Source organism: Hippopotamus amphibius, chromosome 10, assembly GCF_030028045.1.
Source record: "Hippopotamus amphibius kiboko isolate mHipAmp2 chromosome 10, mHipAmp2.hap2, whole genome shotgun sequence".
Lineage (NCBI taxonomy): Eukaryota > Metazoa > Chordata > Mammalia > Artiodactyla > Hippopotamidae > Hippopotamus > Hippopotamus amphibius.
This window is the reverse complement of record NC_080195.1, coordinates 104,799,568-104,821,861: the sequence shown is the minus strand read 5'-3', so window position 1 is coordinate 104,821,861 and position 22,294 is coordinate 104,799,568. Positions and strand designations below refer to the sequence as shown.

At 44.7% G+C, this 22,294-nt stretch overlaps 1 protein-coding gene across 1 annotated transcript in view; it reads right to left on the bottom strand.

The window, feature by feature from the left end:
• HUNK (hormonally up-regulated Neu-associated kinase) overlaps nucleotides 1-22,294 on the bottom strand; it is a 105,999-nt gene that overhangs the window by 11,996 nt on the left and 71,709 nt on the right. Inside the window, exons 5-8 of the mRNA XM_057697939.1 lie at nucleotides 21,795-21,922; nucleotides 12,882-13,017; nucleotides 7,026-7,188; nucleotides 3,377-3,460 (exon numbers count right to left, since the gene is read on the bottom strand). Coding sequence (XP_057553922.1) covers nucleotides 3,377-3,460; nucleotides 7,026-7,188; nucleotides 12,882-13,017; nucleotides 21,795-21,922 — 511 coding nt within the window. The remainder of the gene's footprint in view (nucleotides 1-3,376; nucleotides 3,461-7,025; nucleotides 7,189-12,881; nucleotides 13,018-21,794; nucleotides 21,923-22,294) is intronic.

Below are 22,294 nucleotides of genomic sequence, written 5' to 3'. Positions count from 1 at the left end.
TGATTGCCCGGCTACGACCTCCACGGTCCCCCAGGGCCTCCCTTTTAGGAAAAGGAGTCTCTGGGGCACATGCCTAAGGTGACACAAGTGTCCCACTTTTCCAGACATAATCTCTGCCTGTCACAGGAAGAAGAGGGGGAGAAAGTGGTAAAGTCACAAAGTGACGGCCCTGTAATCCCGAGAGGGACGTTTTTTCCACTTAATTCTGCTCCTCTGTCTCCTAAGAGAAAAAGAACCAGGATGGAGAAGAAGAAAGAGGCCATCACTTGCCCTCAATGCCCGGACACGGCCCCAGAGCCGCTCCCCAGCCCCCTTGTGTACGACCTTGAACTTCACTCCACGGCTCCTGCTCACAACACCACCTCCCCTGCCAATCGGCCGCTGCTCCTCCTGGACCAGCCGATGGCAACTGGGATGAACCCTTCGGAGGCTCTGAGCGGGCTTCACCTGGAAAATGCGGCCTCTTTCAGACTTTCTCACCACTTTTTTCTAACTGGCCTCATTCCGCTTTCTAGGTTCCAACGGAGATGAGCTGGACCATCTAGTCAGAGCCCGTAATTTAATTAGCACGAGTATCGCTGCACTTGGGAGAAAACAAATGGATCACAGAAAATTGAAATGCTGTTTTCCCATTAGTAGGCCTATTGAAACCCTAACCATTAAATATTTTGACAAATGTTTTAAAATGCTTACCATGTGTTTTCCAGGCCAAATGAAAAAATCAGCTGAGAAAAATAATCTGGATGAAAAAAAAGAGGCCCCTTTTCCATTGAGGTTCTGACACTTTCAGACACACAAATGGGGTCGGGTATGAGGGCAACCAAGGACGTGGGTGTCAGCCAGGTGGCCTAGAGGCCGCCCAGGGCACACACATAGGGGCACGTGATGCATCTAAGTTTGCATTATTCCCAGTGGCCCTAAAGAGTCAAACCAAGACGCAGGGGAGCCTAACAGTGAGTTTTGTATCCCCTGGACCCCAGTCAAGGTGCCCACACCCTGTGCAAGTGACAGTAAGAGGTCCCTCCGTCCCAAAGGGCATGGCCATCAGGTGACGGTAATTCCACTTGTATGCTATGGTGCAGGTGGTCCCCTACCTTAATGAAGCAAGGTGTCCCCCGTGGGATATTCGACCTTCCCCAGATGCTGGCCCAATGCTACTTTCTGAGACACGGGCCAAGTTTCATGGGATTATTTCATTTGTTCCTTTAGCAAATATTTTTTGAGCCTCTACTGTATGCCAGGCATTGTGCAGGCTCTAGGGACACTGTGAGGGGCCAAAGGAACACTGTCCCTGCTCTTAAGGAACTCACAGTCCAGAGCGTGGGAGAGATGATAATAAAAAAAAAAAAATCCCTGAATAAACAGAACCTGCCAATGAGACAAGCCCTGGGAAGCAGAATGTGTGTGACAGTGTGTACTGGAGGGATGCAACCCAGTGGCAGAGGTCAGAGAATGGCAGGGGTCCACAAGGACATGACCCTGCCATGGGTTCTGAAGAGAGATAGACATTAACTCAGCAGAGAGGGGTGAGGAGAACATTCTGGAAGAGAGAACAGGATGTGCCCAGCCCTGGCAGCTAAGAGAGCACAGAAGTCTGAAGGCCCATGGGACTGAGCACAAAGAAAGAAGCAGGGCTTGGGGGGGCAAGGCGGGGCGGGGGGAGTGGCTGGGAGACAAGGCTGGAAGAGCTGGCGGAAGCCAGTCCAACCCAGGACATGGTGGCCACGTTACAGAGTTTGCCTTCCAGGCTAACAAAGCCTTTGAGGGTTTCCAGCAGGGAAGTGACATGGTCTGATTTGAATGTGAATAGCTCGCTCTGGCTGGTGTGTGGACAGAGTGCCAGGCAGTCATGGGGAAGGAGGGAAACCAGTTAGGATGCTGTGGCTGAGGTCCACACAAGAAGTGATGGTGGCTGGGACTGGGGTGGGAGGATGGTGATGGAGAGCGGAGGGGCTGTAGAGCTTCAAGAGTCAAACTGGCAGAACTTGGTGACAGACCAGCTCTCAGGGGTGAGAGAAAGGAATAAAAAGTACTTCTGGGTTCCCATCCTGTACTGAGGGGGGGGGCTGCCATTTGGAGACAGAGGCGGGGCGGGGGGGTGGTGTAGGGTTGGTTCCTGGCATGCTAGATTTGAGACGCCTTCACTCATGCCAGAGGAGGTTTGGGAGGCAATTGGCCGAAGCGGTCCAGAGCTCAGGGGAGTCTGCCCCTACACCATCTCTGCTCTTCCGCTCTCAACCCTAAAAGCCTGCATGTGCTTCCCCCCCAAAAAAGCTTATCTCCATCCTCATGATGCTGGTGCGTCACAGCCAGTCTCAGAGGACGAAGGCCTCCAGCCTGGGGTCAAGGGTAGGCCCCACCCTGGCTGCTCTGAAAGCATGCCTTTCCCCACGCACCACTGGAATTCCCTCCTCTGCCCCCACTCCCACTGCTCCCCAGCCCCATGTGTCCTTCCAGCAGAGGCCATGTCCTTCCCACTTCTTTGCCAGCCTCACTGATGGAAAGATCTACCCTCACTGTCTTCACTCCCTCAAATCCATGCAATCCCCTTTCTGCCTTTTCCACTTCCTCCAGGACAAGTAACAGCTCAGCTGTCACCACTGACAGTTTTACACTTGACCTTTCCCATGTCCTCCCTGGCATCCGTCCCTCCGGGGTCTCTGGCTGCCCCGTTATCTTTGCCAGCTTCTGTCATCAGCGTCTACTCTTCTCCGCCTCCTTGAATTGTGCCACCCCCCGGGGCTCCGTCTAGGTGATCGGCCTCCCCTCCCCTCACAGTCACCCCACCCCACCCCAGCCTTGGTGCTCAGGGGTGGCTGCATTCACACGTGGCACCTGGAAGCCCAGCACCCCCATCACCTGTGTCCCTGGGTATTTTCTCTCAGGTGCATTCTGGGTAGCATCCAGCCATCAGGGGCAGCTGACTGGAAAGGCTTGCTCCAGATACTGTTTCCAGTTCCTCACCATACGTTGTTCTCCTGATGCCAAGTGTTACACACACTTATATTTTTCAGCACCTCGCTTTTACCTTTTGGAGATCTGACAGTGGATTCCAACCTTGATTCCACTGGGAATCATCCAGGGAGCTTTAAAAAATATTGACCCCCGATCTTGCCCCCTGAGGCTTGATGGAATTGGTCGGAGGTACAGCCTGGGCATCCAGACACTTCAATACTCCCTGGAGCTTCCACTGTGTGGCCACAGCTGAGAACCACAGTCTGGAAACGGAACGATGGTGACCCCGTGGTAAACCATTTCCCAAGGGCCAAGTTAAGCGAGTACTTGTCTTTGGCTACTTCCATGTCCCACAATAATTGGTTTCCTCTCCATTCTTCCTAAGAGATCCTGGGCTTTGTTTGCTCTGCGGGCCGCTTACCTCATAGGGCTCCTTGGTGGGCCTGCATTTTTCTATCTGGTAGAGCTGGGTCTTGTAGCAGACGCTGTCCTGGATGTCGGATTTCTACCAGAGGAGAAGAGAAAAAAAGGCTGGCTTAACTCATGGGAAATAGAAATGTCCATTAAGAAGTCATTAATTTTTAAACCCACGCTTGGCTGAGAAAGGGCAGAAAGTGGTTGGCAAGGCACTTAACTGCAGTGCAAAGCCTCATCTGAGGACGGCCTGCAGAAGTGTGCGGAGAGCCCTGGACCCAGAGTCATGTGACCTATTTCTGTTACTGGCTTTGCCAGGAAAGGGTCAGGTGACCCTGGGCACGTCACTGCTCCTTGCTGGGCCTCAGTCCTTTCATTTGTGCACTCTAAGATGTGAAAGCAGAGACCAGTTATGTGAGCTGGGGAGAATAACTTATTGTATTGAACTACTAAGTGGGATACAGATCTTGCTTATTTAAAAATAGCCCTAAAATGGATTAAATAACAAGGACCTACTGTATAGCACAGGGAACTATATTTAATATCTTGTAATAAGCTATAATGGAAAATCATCTGAAAAAGAATATCTATATATGTATAACTAAATCACTTTGCTGTACACCTGAAACTAACACAACACTGTACATCAACAATACTTCAATTAAAAAAAAAAAAACCAGCCCTAGTTCCTGCCCCCACCCCAATAAAAGTCATAGCAATTCATAATATAGCTTAAAGAAGGAGATAGATAACCACACCTAAGATGCTCTAAGGGCATGATTTAGGTGCAATCCTCTCTAGCAACAGGTGAAATTAAACAACTGATTAATTTATCAGCCAACAAATAGTCACGAAATGCCTTTACAGGGCCTCCAAATTAAAATCCACACTTCTAGGTTTTAGAAAGAGGAAAGAAGAATCAAGGGAGAAGGGGAGAAATGACAGATAATTAAGGTAAAATATTTTACTTGTTAGTTCACTAGTTTACCTTTCAAAATTATATTCCGTTGTCAGCAATCGGTTAACAATATTACTAACTAGGACAGTGCATATGGTGCGATTAATTAGCCTTGCATGGAAATTACCGAGTGGACCAGCTATAGCTGTCTGTGAGGAATAATTCACTCTTAAAAGCAGCCATCCACCTAGACACTAGTTCTCAGACCAGCTGTGTCCTGCGATTTCCTGCTATTTAAGGGTTAAGGGCGTAATGGACACAATAAAATAAGAACCTTCTGTTAGAACTATGTTAGTTGAGTTTCCAGGGAACTTTTCAGTAGACAAAACCAGGAAGCTTTGTAGCACTGTAACATTTGCAACCCTGATGCTGGGCAAACACAGCAGATGGCAAGACACCCAGGGAAAGCAAGACACAGCCTAAGAGCTTCACACCAATGTCTCTAACTTGGGATGACCTCATGATTATTTAAGAGTGTGACTACCCGAAGTCTGCATCTGTAGATGTGGAGGTAGACACAAGAAAGAAACTATTTTTAAAATGAAAGCCCCTCTATCTTATTGATCAGTATCCAGAGAAGTGGTTCTGCCCAAAGAAGAATGTTTGAATCCGCTAGCTTACTTAGGAAAGCAGCAATGTCATCCTTCAAATATGTGAGACCATGAACTTTATAGTCAGTTTCGTGGAGACATTTTTTAAAACTAATTTTTGAACAACATTCATCATTTCGAAAAGAAAATCAGCGTGTGACCCTCCTCTGTTCCTTTTACTTGAGAACTACTTGTCCCTAGCATGGTGGTTCCCAAAGGGTGTGACCTTGAGCCCATGTGAGTGAATAAGTTGTCAGCAGGCATCTACAATATGTGCATATTTATTTATAAATGATAAGCATGTACTGTACTACTATATCATGTACATTATAAAATATGTAATAAAATAGGAATTTTAAAAGATAAGAAAGAAATATAGGCCATGTGATCTTCTTAGAAATAAGAAACAGCTTCAAGTCTAACACGTTTTCTAAGCTCTTCATCAGAGGCAAACAGAGAACCTCTGTTCTCTGGTACAAGAGAATTTCTTAATCCCTCCTATCACATAATAAAATGATATAAATAATACGCTATGTGTCAAAAGTCCAGTCTTTCTGGCCTCCACTTCTCTCCTGCAGTAGCTTTCCTGTGACTGTGGCACCGTCTCTGAAATCCAGCCTCAAAGCTGCATATCTGTTCCCATCCGAAGTTTCGTCCCATCGCTGCTGCCAGAGCATGGTTTTTTCGCCGTAAAACATCGCTCTTATTTTTAAAAGCCTTTTACTATAATGTTTCTTCTCGTGTACATCTTTCCTTTGGTGGCTCACCAAAGAAAAAGTCGTTCTGTGGATAATTTCCTGTTGAAGCCAAATCTAGGAAATACCCTGAGCTGAATCACCTTAGAAACATCTATACTTTCGTTCCATTGTTTAACAAACCTCCCATCAAGCTTCTTCATGTATTCGGCAATGTTTTCTAGACGTCTCCCAAATCTACTTGCTAACAAAGACACATGCTGACCATCTCGTCTTCTGGGCATTATCTTGGTCATTGCTACCTCATCAGGGAGAATATTATTTTCCCAACCGTCGGTGAATTTTCATCTTTAGCTCTAACATAGAAACCTCACAAGAGGTTTGTAAGCCTATTGGTCAGTGGAATTTTGTGGGATATTGGGCTATCACATGACTTTCAATAGCACTGAAAAACTCTGGAAGGTCCTCTTCACGTTCTGGATGCTAAATGTCTTCCTAACAGTGACGGCCCCACACAATCAGACCTCGAGGTGCCAGGGTAAAGATTACCCTTCAGGATAGTGGGTGTGAAATCAGACGGGCTTCCTCACAATTCCAAATTTCTCTGGCTGACTTCCTGTTAGATCTGGTCAGCCCTCACCACTCTGAGCGGGAGAAACAGAAGGAATAACGTGCAGAATTCATACTGTCTTTGATCCAGTTTTCTTTGCAGGATTCTTTTTTAGCCATTGTCCATGTGGAAAGTTAACTGAGTCAAAACTAGATACTGAAGTGTGTAGATTCCCTCACCCAGGCACGTTGTGAACTGCGGGCAGCAGAAGGATGAAGGTGACGAAAGCAGGAGGGTACCACGGTCTACCCCAGGCTCCCAGCTGTACCTCCCTCCTCATCTGCGACACACGACACACGACACCTGGACTATCTGATGCCCAGACTGAGTGAAGCGGCCCAGGTCAAGCTAGCGAAGCTCAATTTCACTCTCATTTTCTACAGAAGTAAATGTAAACAGTGGCTTTCTCATCTACCACGCTTTAGAGGTGAATGCTTGAGGGGCTCTGCTCCCCGACTTTTATGATTACACAAGCCCCAGTGCCTCTCAGTGGGGACCCCAAGGAGCCAAGAGAAACAGAACAAAAAAGGCGACAAGAAGCTGAAGGGAAAAGAGACTTGAGTCTCTCAAGAGTCTGCCCAGAGCTTAACTCTGTGGGAGAATATTTAAAAAACACCTCAGATAAAAAGCACTCCCTGAGAAGCAGGTTTTGCTACTATTTTATCCCACCTTCAGGAAACTCAGCCTCACATTAGTTTCAATTAACAGCTCAGATCGAGTGTCAGCAACTGGAAAACACTTCAGGTGTCAGAGCTCTTTTCTTCCACAGAGAGCAGAGAAAACCACCACGGGGCCCCACTCACCCCTGCCAGATAGCGCTCGAGTTTCTTGTTTAAGAGGAAGTAGATGGCGAGGATGTGGCAGGCGCGGTTGGAGAGCACGGTGTTGATCACGTCGCTGTTCTTGTAGCCCAGCTTCTCGGTCATGTGCAGCACCACGCTGGGGCTCAGGTCTTCCAGGGAGATCCTGCGGGGCAGAGGGACAGAGGGAACCAGTCACCTCTCCACCACCGCTGGGAGGCTCCCGGGCCTCCTCTGGATGCTCACAAAAGACCGACCGCACAGAGACCCCGCCCCGCCCCACCCCACCCCCCTCATACACGCATGGGCCCCCTGTGGACAATCAGTTCTTTCATTCACTCATTCATTCACTTGGCTTTTTATTACGAAAAGTTACATATACAGAAAAGTAAAGGGAATAGTCTGATGACCCTAAGTGTGTACCCAGTAGCTGGCTGAACCAATTGTTAACACTTTGCCTTTCTCTCTCCCTTTCTTCCCTTCTCCCTCTCTTCCTTTCTTTCTTTCTTTCTTTCTTTCTTTCTTTCTTTCTTTCTTTCTTTCTTTCTTTCTTTCTTTCTTTCTTCCTTCCTTCCTTCCTTCCTTTCTTTTCTTCCTTTCTTTCTTCTTTCTTTCTTTCCTTCCCTGTCTCTCGCTCTCCCTCTCTCTTCATTTCTTTCTTTCCTAAAGAATTCTAAGATATCATGATATTTTGTTCCTAAATACCTAAGCATGCATCTTTAAAAACCAAGAACATCAGGATTTCCCTGGTGGTCCAGTGGTTAAGAATCTGCTTTCCAATGCAGGGGACGCAGGTTTGCTCCTTGGTCAGAGAACTAAGATTCAACATGCCACGGGGAAACTAAGCCTGAGAGTCACAACTAGAGAGAAGCCCTCGCAACGCAATGAAAGATCCCATGTGCTGCAACAAAGACCCAATGCAGTCAAATAAATAAATATTTAAAAAAATAAAACAAGGACATATCCTGAAGAATCACAATATCATCAACACACCCAACAAAATTTTAGTAATCTCTTAATATTCTGTTATCTAGACTATATTCAAATTTCTCCATTGTCTCAAATTTCTTTACAATTTGACATTTTTTTCCCTTAAAATGTTTTTTGGACATGGGTGGAACCCACACTTAGGTTGGGTAGAAGTTGGGTTGGGAAAGGAGGGTATTCAGGAGCCAGCACAGACCACGTTTAAAGGAACAACATGAGCTCAGATGTTCACAGATAGGGGGTTTGGGGCTCAGCTGTAAAGTAAGGTGCTCTCAGAGGACAGGTTAAAGCTTCTACACAGGAGTATTATGAAGATAAACGCCTTGGGATAAAATGCCAAAGACATGAATGCCAGGCATGCATTTATCCACCCATCCATTCATTCATTCAAATCCCTGCCTCACGGAGTTTATATTCCAGTGGGGAAGAGAGAAAAGAACTTCACTTACTCTTCATGACAGTCTTATGAATAGGTACCATTATTATGCCCATTTTACAGATGAAGAAACTGAGGCCCACAGCAGGGGAGTAACTTGCCCAGAGACACATAGGCAAGAAGTGGCACTACGGAGAACATGAAAACAGGCTGAAGGGCATAGAGAGCATGTGTGCTGGTAGTGGAGGTATGTCATCAGATAGAGCATTCTAAATTCCTTAAGAGAGATGTAAATACAGTACTCTGTGAGCAGAAGGCAAGCACCTCTGGCTAGAAAGCTCTGTAGGCCCTGCCAAAGAGTCTGAAGACATTTTTGGTGGAACCTCAAAACCGTAACACCAAGAAAAGCCACACAGTAAACCTCATAATGGTGCAGAAGAGGAAACTAGTAGAGACAGTAAGGGCAGACCTAGGTCTGTTGACCCTTGTAACCTAGGTCTCCCCCTCCTCGATTTGGCTAAGTGCCATCCAAAGAAAAGATGCCTGAGAAACCACAAAATCTGCCTCCCTCACTCCTGTTAGCTACAAAATCACAAATTCTAGAAAACAGGTCCAAGTAGGGCTGGTATGATTAATGGTTAAAAATGATAACGTTTGTTTTAAAAGGATACAATTATGTAAAGATTGCCAAAGCACTTAACACAGAAAGCACAACTGTTTGAAACTATTTGGTAACATCCATGTGCCAGTGGCCCTGGTCCTGGCCAATGAGACCACTGCCACTTGACCCCACTACTGGCCAATGAGATCACTGCCCTAGCATTGGCCAATCAGACCACAGTCTCATGGCCTCATTTCCCAGCCAATCAGATCATGATTTTTGTGACCTTCCCCCTCCCCCTTAGCCAATCAACCCACAGCTACACATGGATGGCCCCACCCTCTATCAGAAGCAGGTCTTGGAAGGGAGGGTGCTCTGGGTGTGGGATGCCACCAGGGTGGGGCTGGGGGGGGCGGTGGTGGAGGAGAGAGGAGGAAAGTGAACAGGCACAGACACCCCATCTCTGCCCTTTATACCTGCTGTCTTCAAAAACAGATGAGCTCTGCAAAATGTAAGCTGTGGACTGGCTCTTAACTGAGGGTAATATTTTAAACATTTTCAATAAGAAATATATATATTTGTTGCTTTCCTGTGTCAGTTATTGAATTTGTATTATCTCTCCAAGTTTCGATGATATAGGCAATGGTAAAAAATGTTCCAGAACACTAGGTATAATTTTGAGTACATTTGCATTAAATCCAATTTTATTCCACTTTGGTCTAATTCTGTCCTATGAGCCAATGACCTGCTTTCCCTCTCACTCATCTCCAGAGCTAACTGGAGGTGTGGGAGACTGTCCAGGCCCAGGCAGGACGATGGAAGGAGGTAGCCAAAGTCTGCTTTAAAAAAAAATTTCTGGGGACTTCCCTGGTGGCACAGTGGTTAAGAATCTAGCTGCCAATGCAGGGGACATGGGTTCAATCCCTGGTCCAGGAAGATCCCACATGCCTCGGAGCAAGTAAGCCTGTGTACACAACTACTGAGCCCGTACACCTAGAGCCCGGGCTCCACAACAAGAGGAGCCACCACAATGAGAAGCCCATGCACGGCAACGAAGAGTAGCCCCACTCACCGCAACTAGAGAAAGCCTGTGTGCAGCAACGAAGACCCAATGCAGCCAATTAATTAATTAATCTTTAAAAATGTCTGCTCCCTGAACAGAGAGGGGAGCCCATAGCACAGCACACATCTGTGACTGACTGGCATGAACATTTATTACAAAGAGTTTACACTTAAAGACAATTTCCTCTTGCCTCTTGGAGATATCTACTCGAAGGCCCAAATGAATTAACAGAAGGCTTTACAAAAGAGTGATATGAAACACGGGACCTTTATTTTTCTCTCTTTCCCAAAAGTAAAACATTGACAACATCTAAAATAATTAAATCTGGGGCTACATATGTTGAGAAGCTATAAAATAGACTTTATAAAGAAAACATTCCTTTTCCTGGTCACATGTATCTGTCTTCTGGTAAAACCAGAAAAATAATTATCAAAAGCACATTTTTTGCATTATATATTTTTTCATAATAAAGACTGTAAATAACATGTGTCTTTCCCAATAACTCAGATTTCTGGTTTCATTACTTAAAAACTGGACATTGATTTGCCTCTAGTATAAAACGAGTAATGAACCTTACCTAAACAGAAGACATTGAGCTGCCGTTTTCCCTAATACACAAGCTCCTAACCATTTTTACCATCTACCCAACTAGATCATGTGCAGCCTTTATGCTTTCGACCAAGTCCAAATGCAAAAATGACCAACTGGCAAAGCCAGTATAAGTTACTAGAATTTAAGTGTTACTCTACCAAAGCCTGTTTATAAGCTACAAAATGAGATGCCTGGGTATGAAACTTTGTGAATGAAGAAGCGGCCAGTAACAGGGTGGTGGGGGGACTGTATTTCTAACAGCTGGTTCACTTCCTTCAACAGCGGCCGCATTGAGTGGGTTGATTCTGCTCGTTTAGTGATTACATTAGGTTAATGACTCATATCGGCTGCCACGGGTGCCACCTCCTTTACAGAGAGCACACCTGGGTACTGCCATGCAGCGTGAGCCCTGGTAATGATGCATGGCCCCTCCCCAGCTTTGCTTTCCGTCTCACGTTGGGCTAATATTCCCAGCGTCTATTTCAGGTACGAGCCCAAATCTAGCCAGCACTGGAAACCAGCAGTCTATTTCCAGGTTCCCTTGGTAACCTAAGTAACCTAGACTTCGTTTAAATTACCTCCCATGAGACAAATGCTAGAATTCTAGATGGTAGCTATCTACGGCCACGGCAAGGGTAAATGCGGCCATCCCAGCACTGTCCATCCACACCCCCTGAAGTTCTTCTAGAACTTCCTCCCCAAGACGGAGGTCTTCCTGCCCATCTCATTTGGAGAAGTCAGTGCTGCAGCTCTCATAAGGCTTGGTGGATGTTTCCAGACCTTCCCGGGCATTCTGAAAATAGGATCGCACAGGACACCTCTTTCCTGCCCTGTCAGGGCTCCACCTGTTCCCCTTCATCAGTGGTTCTCTTTTCTTCAACTGAGCTTGAGGTCTAGAATGTGCAGGCCCCTCTAGGTCTGCAGAAAGAACTCAAGCTGGATCCCAGTCCTCGAGGGTATTGGACTCACGGGGTCTTCACATTGGCTCCAAAGTCACCAACGGGAGGGTCCCTGTTCCCTGACTCGGGCAAGTTAACAATATGTCAAATGAGTAGGGGGACAGGACAAGGAAATGTTTCCCTGCACTTGTTTTCAAATCTGTAGTCAATACCCCTGCATGGAGACAAGTGGGCCATCACGAGGTGTCCCTCAGTGTTTCCACACTGTGGACGCCTGCCTGTAAGCCCTCCCTGAAGATTCCTCCTTGCAGAAAACAGCACAGGGAAACACGGCCTGAAGCAACGGACTCCTGCTCTTGCCTTTTCTGCCTGCACCCAACGTTTCAGGGCAGGGGACTTAGGGCTGAAACAAACATCAGAGCAAAGAAGTGACAGAAGAGGAGCCTGGGGGATGGTTTGAAAAGGGAGAGAGGCAATGCCACTGGGTTCCACCCGATGCTGGCAGGAGGGCTCTTGAGTGGAACACACTCACACACACTCAAACACAAACAGATACACTCACACACACTCAAACACACTCACACAGGCATACTCAGACACACACACTCAAACACAAACAGATACACTCACAGACACACTCAAATACACTCACACAGGCATACTCAGACACACACACTCAAACGCAAACAGATACACTCACACACACTCAAACACACTCACACAGGCATACTCAGACACACACACTCAAACACAAACAGATACACTCACAGACACACTCAAATACACTCACACAGGCATACTCAGACACACACACTCAAACGCAAACAGATACACTCACAGACACACTCAAACATACTCACACAGGCATACTCAGACACACACACTCAAACACAGATACACACACAGACACATTCACACTCAGACACATATACACTCACACACTCAAACACTGATACACTCACAAACACACACACACACACACTCACTCATTCATGCCGTAACTGGTCTAAACGGTCCCTTTGTGCAAATTAGAAAGAGGTGCTGCTCTGGAAAGACACAGGCCCTCAGGAGCAGGTTTGATGAGGGGAGTGTGGCCTGGTTTTCAGTCCCCACCCACCCTCAGCAGGGCACACTCTGCACGACCACACGGGACGGCCCCGCCTCTTGTGGGCCCGGGGGGACTAGTCTCTGGACGGGTGGGTGCAGAGAAGGGAGAGACAGCCAGGAGAAGATGCGGCCTTTCCTGGAATCACGTGTAGCTTCCCGTCCAGAACTATCCAGGGGCCCACATGGCGGGCCCCATCTTGCCCGAGGAGGGGCCCCTCTGGGTGCACTTGATTACCTGTTGGGATAGGTGACATTACACGGCACTTTGCCCATGTAATTCTCATTAAGCCAGCGATTCGCCAGTGCTTGCTGGATGTTGGGCCTCTTCACGGGATCTGGTTCCAGGAGAGAACGCAGGAAGCTCACGGCTCCTGTGGAGACATTCGGCAGAGAACATGCAGGTGTGACAGGCTGAAGGAAGACCCAAGGCAGGGGACCCACCACACCTCCCGAGCCACTGCTGATCTATTTTCTGGACCCCTGGGCGCCACAAGTCCAGAGTTTAAGATATCTGTCCAAGGGATGCACCTGGTACACGGTAAAGCAAGAACCACTGCAGGTCTCCCCACATCCTACACTTCCCCAAACCACCTGTGGTTTTTTTCTTGTGGTCCACCACTAAAGGTGAGCCAAAGAGGAATAAAAGAAAGAAAAAAGACAATGCTTGATCCCAAGGTAGGTTTTAAGGAATATATATATTCTTTTCCAGATTCTTTTCCCCTATAGGTTATTACAAAATACTGAGTATAGTTCCCTGTGCTATACATGCATCCTTTAAAATTATAACAATGGAGACAACTACACAACATGGGAAAATATGTTTACAGTGACATGGAGGTCACAGGCTCCAAAACTGTTCAGCATGAGAATATGCAGGTCCTCATACGGACAAAGAATGCCAGGGATTCCTTCAAAATGAAGATGGTCTGTCTTGCTTGAGTCTGGGGGCCAGGATATTTTCTTATTTATACTCAGTTTATTAAGCATTGTGATATTATCCTTGCAAGAGAAAACATATTCTTTTATGTAGCTTTGTACATGATATCCAACTTCCAATATATCAAGTAATAGATTCAGGAAAATAATCTGTATTTGTTTGGTCACCAAACTTTTCTATCTTCCTCTCCAAAGCTATTTTTCAGTCTTCTAAGATAATCTAACCTTTTGAGGAAAAGTTATAAAAATTCTCACTTTCTCACAGGCTTTAGTTGTCACTTTAAAAACTGTCCTTTACAGGGGTTTCCCTGGTAGCACAGTGGTTAAGAATCCACCTGCCAACGCAGGGGACATGGGTTCCATCCCTGATCCAGGAAGATCACACATGCCATGAAGCAACTAAGCCCGTGCACCACTACTACTGAGGCTGCACTCTAGAGCCCACGAGCCACAACTAATGATGAGCCCACGCTCGGTAACTACTGAAGCCCATGCTCCTAGAGCCCGTGCTCTGCAACAAGAGAAGCCACCACAATGAGAAGCCCACAAACTGCAACGAAGAGGAGCCTCCACTCGCCGCAACTAGAGAAAGCCCGTGTGCAGCCAAGAAGACCCAACACAGCCAACAAGTAAAAATTAATTAATTAATTAATTAATTTAACAAAACAAACTGTCCTTTACAGAATGATGGGTGTTATGGTCCACCATTTTTTGCGGGGTAAAAACGAAGCCACCAAAAGAGGGCCTAACTCTGACACCAGAATCAACCCAAAAGAAATAACTTTTGCTGGTTCAGGACCCTAGAGAACACTTCCAGGTGGGTTCCCATACAGTTGATGAGGTCACCAGAAGGTCATTTCCCTTTGAGACTGTAACGCTAAAAATACACGTGTCGATGCAAGAGGAGTCATGAGATGCATTTAATATTCTAAGCTTTATAGCTGGTGTCCAAATAAAGCTTTTCTAAAATGTTCATCAGTGCTCTGAAAAGCAAATGAGGCTCCAAAAGAGGGGTTCCTCTTGTTGGAACCTCTATATCCCTTTTCCCACCTTCCCTATATTGTAAGATCATTTGGATGCTTAATCAGGGACACCTATTGGTCAAAGAAAAAAAAAGATGTGAACTTAATGAATTGAAATGGGAAGGCTATTCAGTTAATGATGTTTCTGAGACATCTCTGTTGCTTACCCTCAAAGGACCTGAACAGCAACCCAGACTTTTTCAGAGTATGATTAACCAGAGAGCTAAGAACAGACTGGATGTGCGTTTTTGTTCTATTTTCAGAACCAAGTGCTCTGCGTCTTCACAAATTGCTGATGAGCACAAGTAATTTTAGTTCAGATCTCTACTGGCAGATTTTCTTTCTTTGGACATCACAAATATTGCATTACTATCCGAAAAGGACTTTGAAAACATCCTTAGAGCTCTTTGAAGTTTGTGTTAGGGTCTTGAATATCTCTATGACTCATGAGCAAAAGGGATTAAAATATTCTCCACTGTTCTGGAAAGCCGTGGCGGTCACGGCCATGCGTTCCACCCCGCTCTTCTAAGCTAGCGCTTGGGGTCTCCATTCAAGCCCAAGTGTAGGGATGACCCACAAGGGGCATGTTCCCTCTCTGTGCTCCATGTCACAGAAAGCACACACTTCGGTGCAAAACCTATTTCCTCCAAGAGCATCAGCTTTCCAAAGCCTGGACTGGCTTGTGTGAGCTCCCTGACCCTGTGCCTAGGGAAAGAGCTGCAGGAGGCAAACGAAGCCATCAAACTTTTTGCTCTAGTGCAGCCCATGGGATGCCAAGTGGGACCCTGTCCCCACCCAAGGCTCCTTCCTCATCACTTCCCAGGAGAAAGCAGCAACAACAATTATTTAACAATTGTTTGACAATCAAGGCTTCTCAGAAATCTTTTTTTTTCATACATATATATTCTATTTCATAATATATATATTCTATTTCATATTCTTTTCCACTATAGGTTATATACAAGATACGGAATATAATTCCTTGTGCTATACAGTAGGGCCTTGTTTATCTATTTTATATATAGTACTATGTATCTGTTAATCCCAAATTCCAAGTTTATCCCCCACCCCATCCCCCGCCCATCCCCTTTGGTAACCATAAATTTGTTTTCTCTGTGAGTCTATTTCTGTTTTGTAAATAAGTTCACTTAAATCATTTTTTTAAGATTCCACATATAAGTGATATGATATTTGTCTTTGTCTGACTAACTTTACTTAGTATGATAATCTCTAGGTCCATCCAAGTTGCTGCAAATGGCATTATTTCATTCTTTTTTATGGCTGAGTCATATTCCATTGTACATATATACTACATCTTCCTTATCCGTTCATCTGTCGATGGACATTTATGTTGCTTCCATGTTTTGGCTATTGTAAATAGTGCTGCTATAAATATGGGGGTGCATGTATCCTTCCAAATTAAAGTCTCCAGATATATGCCCAGGAGTGGGATTACTGGATCATATGGTAATTTTATTTTAGTTTTTTCAGGAACCTTCATATTGTCCTCCACAATGGCTGCACCAATTTATATTCCCACCAACAATGTAGGAGGGTTCCTTTTTCTCCACACTCTCTCCAGCATTTATTACTTGTAGACTTTTGGGTGGTGACCGGTGTGAGGTGACATGTCATTGTACTTTTGATTTGCATTTCTCTAATCATTAGCGATGTTGAGCATTTTTTCATATGCCTGTTGGCCACCTCAGAAATCTTAATTGGCATTGGCTCAACCCTCGCAAATGCTAACACCCCAGCTTCGCATCGTTTCAGTGACTTCACGGTGCAAAACCCTCCAGATCTGAAGTGAGGGTCTGGAATGTATTCTAAGTGCCATCATTGAGGTACAGTGATGAGAAGGTAAACCTGGAAGCTATGAAAGGCATTCACACCTCTGCGATGTACAAGCTGCAACAAGCAGAAAGAGAAACTGTCTACAAGCCAGAATTGGAAAGATCCCAACAGCTTAAGCTTTCAAACTACATAGTGGAGGAGAGAGGCAATTCTTCAAGAGCGTGCAGAACAGACTCACAAGGGCAATAACGCTGTGCTCTTTTTCAGTTCAAATCTGGCAAAAATTCTTCCAAGTTAATCTAAAAAAAGAGTGCTGTCATACAACAGACGTGGAGAGATCACTGAGTGATAGAATCACCAAATCAATAAAGATGTGTTAGTGAGACACTTAATAAAGTGACATTTCCTCAATTTGGACATTTCAATTTTGATATTACTCAAAACATGAGGACAATCAATAATACCACCAAATCTGGGGCAGGGAGGGGAGCAGAGCCATCTTAACGCTAAATAAAATAAGGAAAGCTAGAGAAGCAGCCCATTGTAGTAGAGAAACGCCAGGTTTGGGGGTCAAGCAGATGTAAATTAAAAACCAGAGAAGCTATATAATCTCGCGGAGACTCAGTTTCCTCCTTGATAAATTGGGAATAACAGAACTTACCTTACAGAGTTGTTATGAGAACAGGAGATACACGAGAAACACTTATTCATGGCCATTCAATAAGTGGCAGCCACTCTTGTTGCTGTAAGCTAGTATTCTGGGATGCCAACAAGGCAGTATCATACGGTATCACTGATGAAGGTGGGCCAGGCAGGGTGGAAGACAGAAGTGGTAAACTTGGGGTGCAAAGAACGAAGGGTTGGAGAAGCAGGGGGCTGATGGAAGGGCAGTGGCTGATCCCTAAAACCGAAGTCGTTCACTCCATAAACAAGATAAGATGACCTGAGCTTCCTCAGCGGCCCTGGGCATGGCTCTGGGCCCTACCGCACTGGGGCCAGATCCTGTATCTAAGCAGTCAGATGAATCTGTGCGCTGCCTACCAGGGCCACACACTTTAGCACAAGTGCCAAAGAATCCCTGAGCAACTACGGTGTGCCAACACTGTGTTTGATTCCTGGCACAAAGGGTTAAAGCCCGAGAGGAATAGATATTTACATATCCCAACTGTAAAATAATAAAAGGGGGAGGGCAGGGTCCAAATTCCTTAACTGTAAAATCAGATATAGAAATGCACTTCATGCTTGTTCATGCCTGACCAGTCAAGACCACAACGTCCTGTAGAAATGTGAAGATCTTTAACAAGCACACGCAGAGCTTAAGGCCAAAGTCAAAACTGCCTGCTCAGAGCAGGAGCTACGAGAGGCTGGGCACCACCTCCAATGATGCTGAAATTGCTCGGAACATTTCTAATATATCTTCTGTGGAATTTCCTTTGGACTTTTTTCTAAAACATTTTCAGGGGTGCAACTTTTACTTTTTTAAGGGTAAACTTAATTGTTACAATAAGAAGACATGTAGAGCCTAGCCTGCTAAGGCTGGATAACAGTATTGGGGTAAAAACCAGGTTGGCTCAGAAGCAATGAGACCGATTTCCTTGCACTCTTAATCTACCTATCCTTTCCCTGCTGCCTGACCCACCCCAGTGTTGATGGCAGAGAACCCCCCGCTCCTCCTCCCACAGCCTGTGGCTCACCCTAATAAAGCTGTTTGATCAACAGATATTTCTGGCTTTCTGCCTTCCAGACCCATGGTAAGGTTGCACTTCCCCAGTTTCTTTAGCTGGGTGAAGCCATGTGACATGTTTTAAAAAGTCAGGAGTTATGAGTATAATGTTGGTGGGAGATTTCACTGCGTTTTTTTGTTTGTTTTTTAATTTATTTCATTGAAGTATAGTTGATTTACAATGTTGTGTTACTTTCAAAGCAAAGTGATTCAGTTTTATACATATATATATTCTTTTTCATATTCTTTCCCATTATGGTTTATCACAGGATATTGAATAGAGTTCCCTGTGCTATACAATAGGACCTTGTTGTTTATCCAGTCTATATATAATAGTTTACATCTGCTAACCCCAATCTCCCACTCCATCCCTCCCCCACCCTCCTTGGCAACCACAAGTCTGTTCTCTATGTCTGTGAGTCTGTTTCTGTTTCATAGATAAATTCATTTGTGTCACATTTTAGATTCCACATGTAAGTGATATCATATGGTATTTGTCTTTCTCTTTCTGACTTACTTTACTTAGTATGATAATCTCTAGGTCCATCCAAGTTGCTGCAAGTGGCATTATTTCATCCTTTTTTATGGCTGAGTAGTATTCCATTGTGTGTGTGTGTGTGTGTGTGTGTGTGTGTGTGCGCGCGCGCGCACGCGTGCACACGTGTGTTTGTGTGTATAACACCTTTATCCATTCATCTGTTGATAGATATTTAGGTTGTTTCCATGTCTTGGCAGATAGTGCTGCTATGAACGCAGGGGTGCAGGTATCTTTTTGAATTATAGTTTTGTCTAGGTATATGCCCAGGAGTGGGATTGTGGGATCATATGGCAATTCTATTTTTAATTTTTTGAGGAACATCCATACTGCTTTCCATAGTGGCTGCACCAATTTACATTCCCACCAACAGTGTAGGAGGGTTCTCTTTGGGAGATTTCATTGTTGATGAGTGACCTTCTAGATTTCTCTTTCCTTCTGCATGGACTAGACACATTTGAAATGGTGGTTGCCCCATCAGTCTGGAACCCTGACTGATTAGGATGAGCAGAACCCCTCCACCTTTGATCCGACTCTCCATAGATATGTAGCATGAATGAGAAATCAATCTTTGTTGTCTTATGCCACTGAGATCCAGTTGTTTGTTACTGCAGCATAACCTGGGCTATCCTGACTAACACAGTGAGAAACAGTTCTAGCTCTTCAAGGTCTCACTGGGATTCAAAGTGAGCACTGTTTGCTTTTTCCAGGCATGAGGGTACAAGCAACTTCTTATTGTTCTTTGTATTGGGCCACTTAGGACAAAACAGGCTCTGAACGATAAGAGGAACTTCAGAATCGCTCTGAAAGATGGCGGTACTTATGACTATATACCTCTTAAGGAGATTGTCTTGAAAGACTGCATTTATTTGTAAACATTAAATCTTATTTGTTACCACAATGAGGCAACATTAGACCCCTATAGGGATGCCCAACATTAAAAATAGTGAGAGTATCAAATGCTGACAAGGATGTAGAGAAATTGGATCACTCACGAATTGCTAGAGAGAACACAAAGTGGTACAGCCACTCAGAACAAGACTGTAGCAGTTCCTTACGAAACCAAATATGTGCTTACTATACAACCCAGTGACTTCAGTCTTAGGCATTCACCTCAGAGAAATGAAAAATGTTCACATACAACCTGTATATGAATATTGATAGCAGCTTCACTCATAGTAGCCAAAAAATGGAAACAAGCCAATTCCTTCAATGGGTGAATATTTAAACTATAGTACATCTATACCATGGACTATTATTCAGCAAGAAAAAGGAACAAAGGATTGACACATGCAACAACTTGGATGAATCTCAAAGGAAATATACTGAGTGAAAAAAAGGTAATATATATATATTTATATGCAGCATTTTTAAGTTGGAGAACAAGTTAGTGGTTGCCAGGGTTTAGGCAAGGTGGGAGGCAGGGAGCTGTGGCTATAGAAGGGTAGGGCAAGGAATCCTGCGCATGGAACTGTTCTGTATCTTGACTGTGTAATTGTCACATGAATCTACACGTGTGATGAAACTGCATAGAACTAAATACACACCAACACACACAGGTGCATGTACGTCTGAATAAGGTCAATGGATTTTTAACCAGGTCCTGATGGTGATATCAAACTACAGTTATTTAAGATCCTATCAATGGGGGAAACTGGGTGAAGCGTAAACATATCTCTCTGTATGATTTCTCACAACTGCACATGAAACCACGATTACACCACAACAAAAAAGTTTTTAAAAACCTTAATTGGTTAAAAAAAGACAAACCTATCTTTACTTTCTACCCCCTTATCCTGGTGTATCTTATTTTCTTCAGAGCACTTAAACTACTAAACATCACACATGTTTATTTATCTGTTATTTTTTGCCTCCCCTGCTGTTTTATAAGCTCTATATGGGGAGAGACTGTTTTGTCTTCTTGGTGCCTAGAGCATTCCCAGCACAGAGTTGACACCCAGGACACATTCAGGGAATAAGTGAATGAATAACAAACACGGAATGAATGAATAAATGAATGTGCTTTTATTGCAGCACTTTCAGCATTTTGGAAAGCTCTAAAACCTAAATATAACAATTTGATCAACATTCTGCACATGTTCTAACTCTAGGAGTTACGGCTCTTGGTGCAGAACTATGTCTTGTACGACAGACCTATAACTCACTCTCCCAAGTACATAATGCCTGCTTTGCTCTCAGCCTCCAGAGAGTCAACCCTCCCCAGCAGAGGTGAAAGTATGAACCAAATTAGATAATTACCTATATGAATGCAGCTTGGGTGCCACTTGGCAAGCATAAATTCCATGTCAGCTTCCTGGATGCTTTATAAACTCAAGAAAAAAAATACCTAATAGTAGTCAAACAAAAATGCTATATTTTAACCATGTATCACGTTGAAATTAAATAATTACTCCTTTTTTTCTTTTCTGGCCACATGCCTTATCTCAGTGACGCTGAATTTATTCTAAGGAGCCAATTAAATGACCATCAAGGCCAAGCCAAGTCCAGGAACTTGAAGTGAATTATGAACCAAACAAAAGAACAAACTGTGTTTACTAGGATCTGAAACCAAACTTTGATACGAACTGTTTACTGAAATGTGAACCAGCTACAGTTTGAATGTACTTTCCAAACACACCTGATGATTCAGTCTAATCAAGTAACCGAACCGATATATAAAAAGCTTTTCAACAGGCTCAAAAACTCACATTGCTAAACAAATCCCAGACCAAACTTGAATGAAACTAGTATCTCTTTACAGTGACTCGACTAAGGAAGACACAATAGAAATGCGATGATCAACATTCTTTTCAAAGTCAACATTATAATATGGTGAGTTTTAAAACAATCCAGCCTACAATTATTTTTCCAAGGGAGACTATACCACCCTTCTGATATGTGTAATTCTGTGCAGAAGGAGGAAGAGGGGTTCAGAATTACAACGGGCAGGGAAAGGATTGAGGGGAGTGCCTCCTTAGAGATGGGAAACTCAACCGTTTCTGGCGACTTCATTTTAATAATAGGAAGAGACCGAGTACAATCAAAGGGTCGTCCTAACACCAGTGCTGCAAAACAAATACTGCTGCTGGTGGTTGGAGCGCAGCCCTGGACCCTGAATCAGAGTGGCAGGGTTGTTACCTGTGGAGAGCTGGGTGGGAAGGGGGTTCATTTCCTTGTCCACCATCTTCTGGTACAAAGCCCTCAGGCTAAAAGGCTCCACTGTGAAAGGTAGGGTCCCGGTCAGCATGGCATACATGTTCACACCTCTGAAAAGAGAGACACCAGAGCGTGAGACCAGAAGAAGCCCCTGGGGAGAGGATGACAAACAGGGTGTGGGCTTGAGGAAGCTATAGTCCTGCCACTTTCATGTCCACCTCGGTACTCCTTCTCGGTCATTTTCCAGAACGCTCAGCTCTGCACTGAAACAGCAAATGTGAAAGGCATGGGTGAAAGCACAACTGTGATGATTTGGACAGGAAATAAGAGGGGTTTAAAGAGCTTCAAGATGATACAAATGAGCTTATTTACAAAACAGAAACAGATTCACAGACAGAGAAAAGAAACTTATGGTTACCAAAGGGAGAAGGGGGGATAGATTAGGGGTTTGGGGTTAACAGATACACACTACTATATATAAA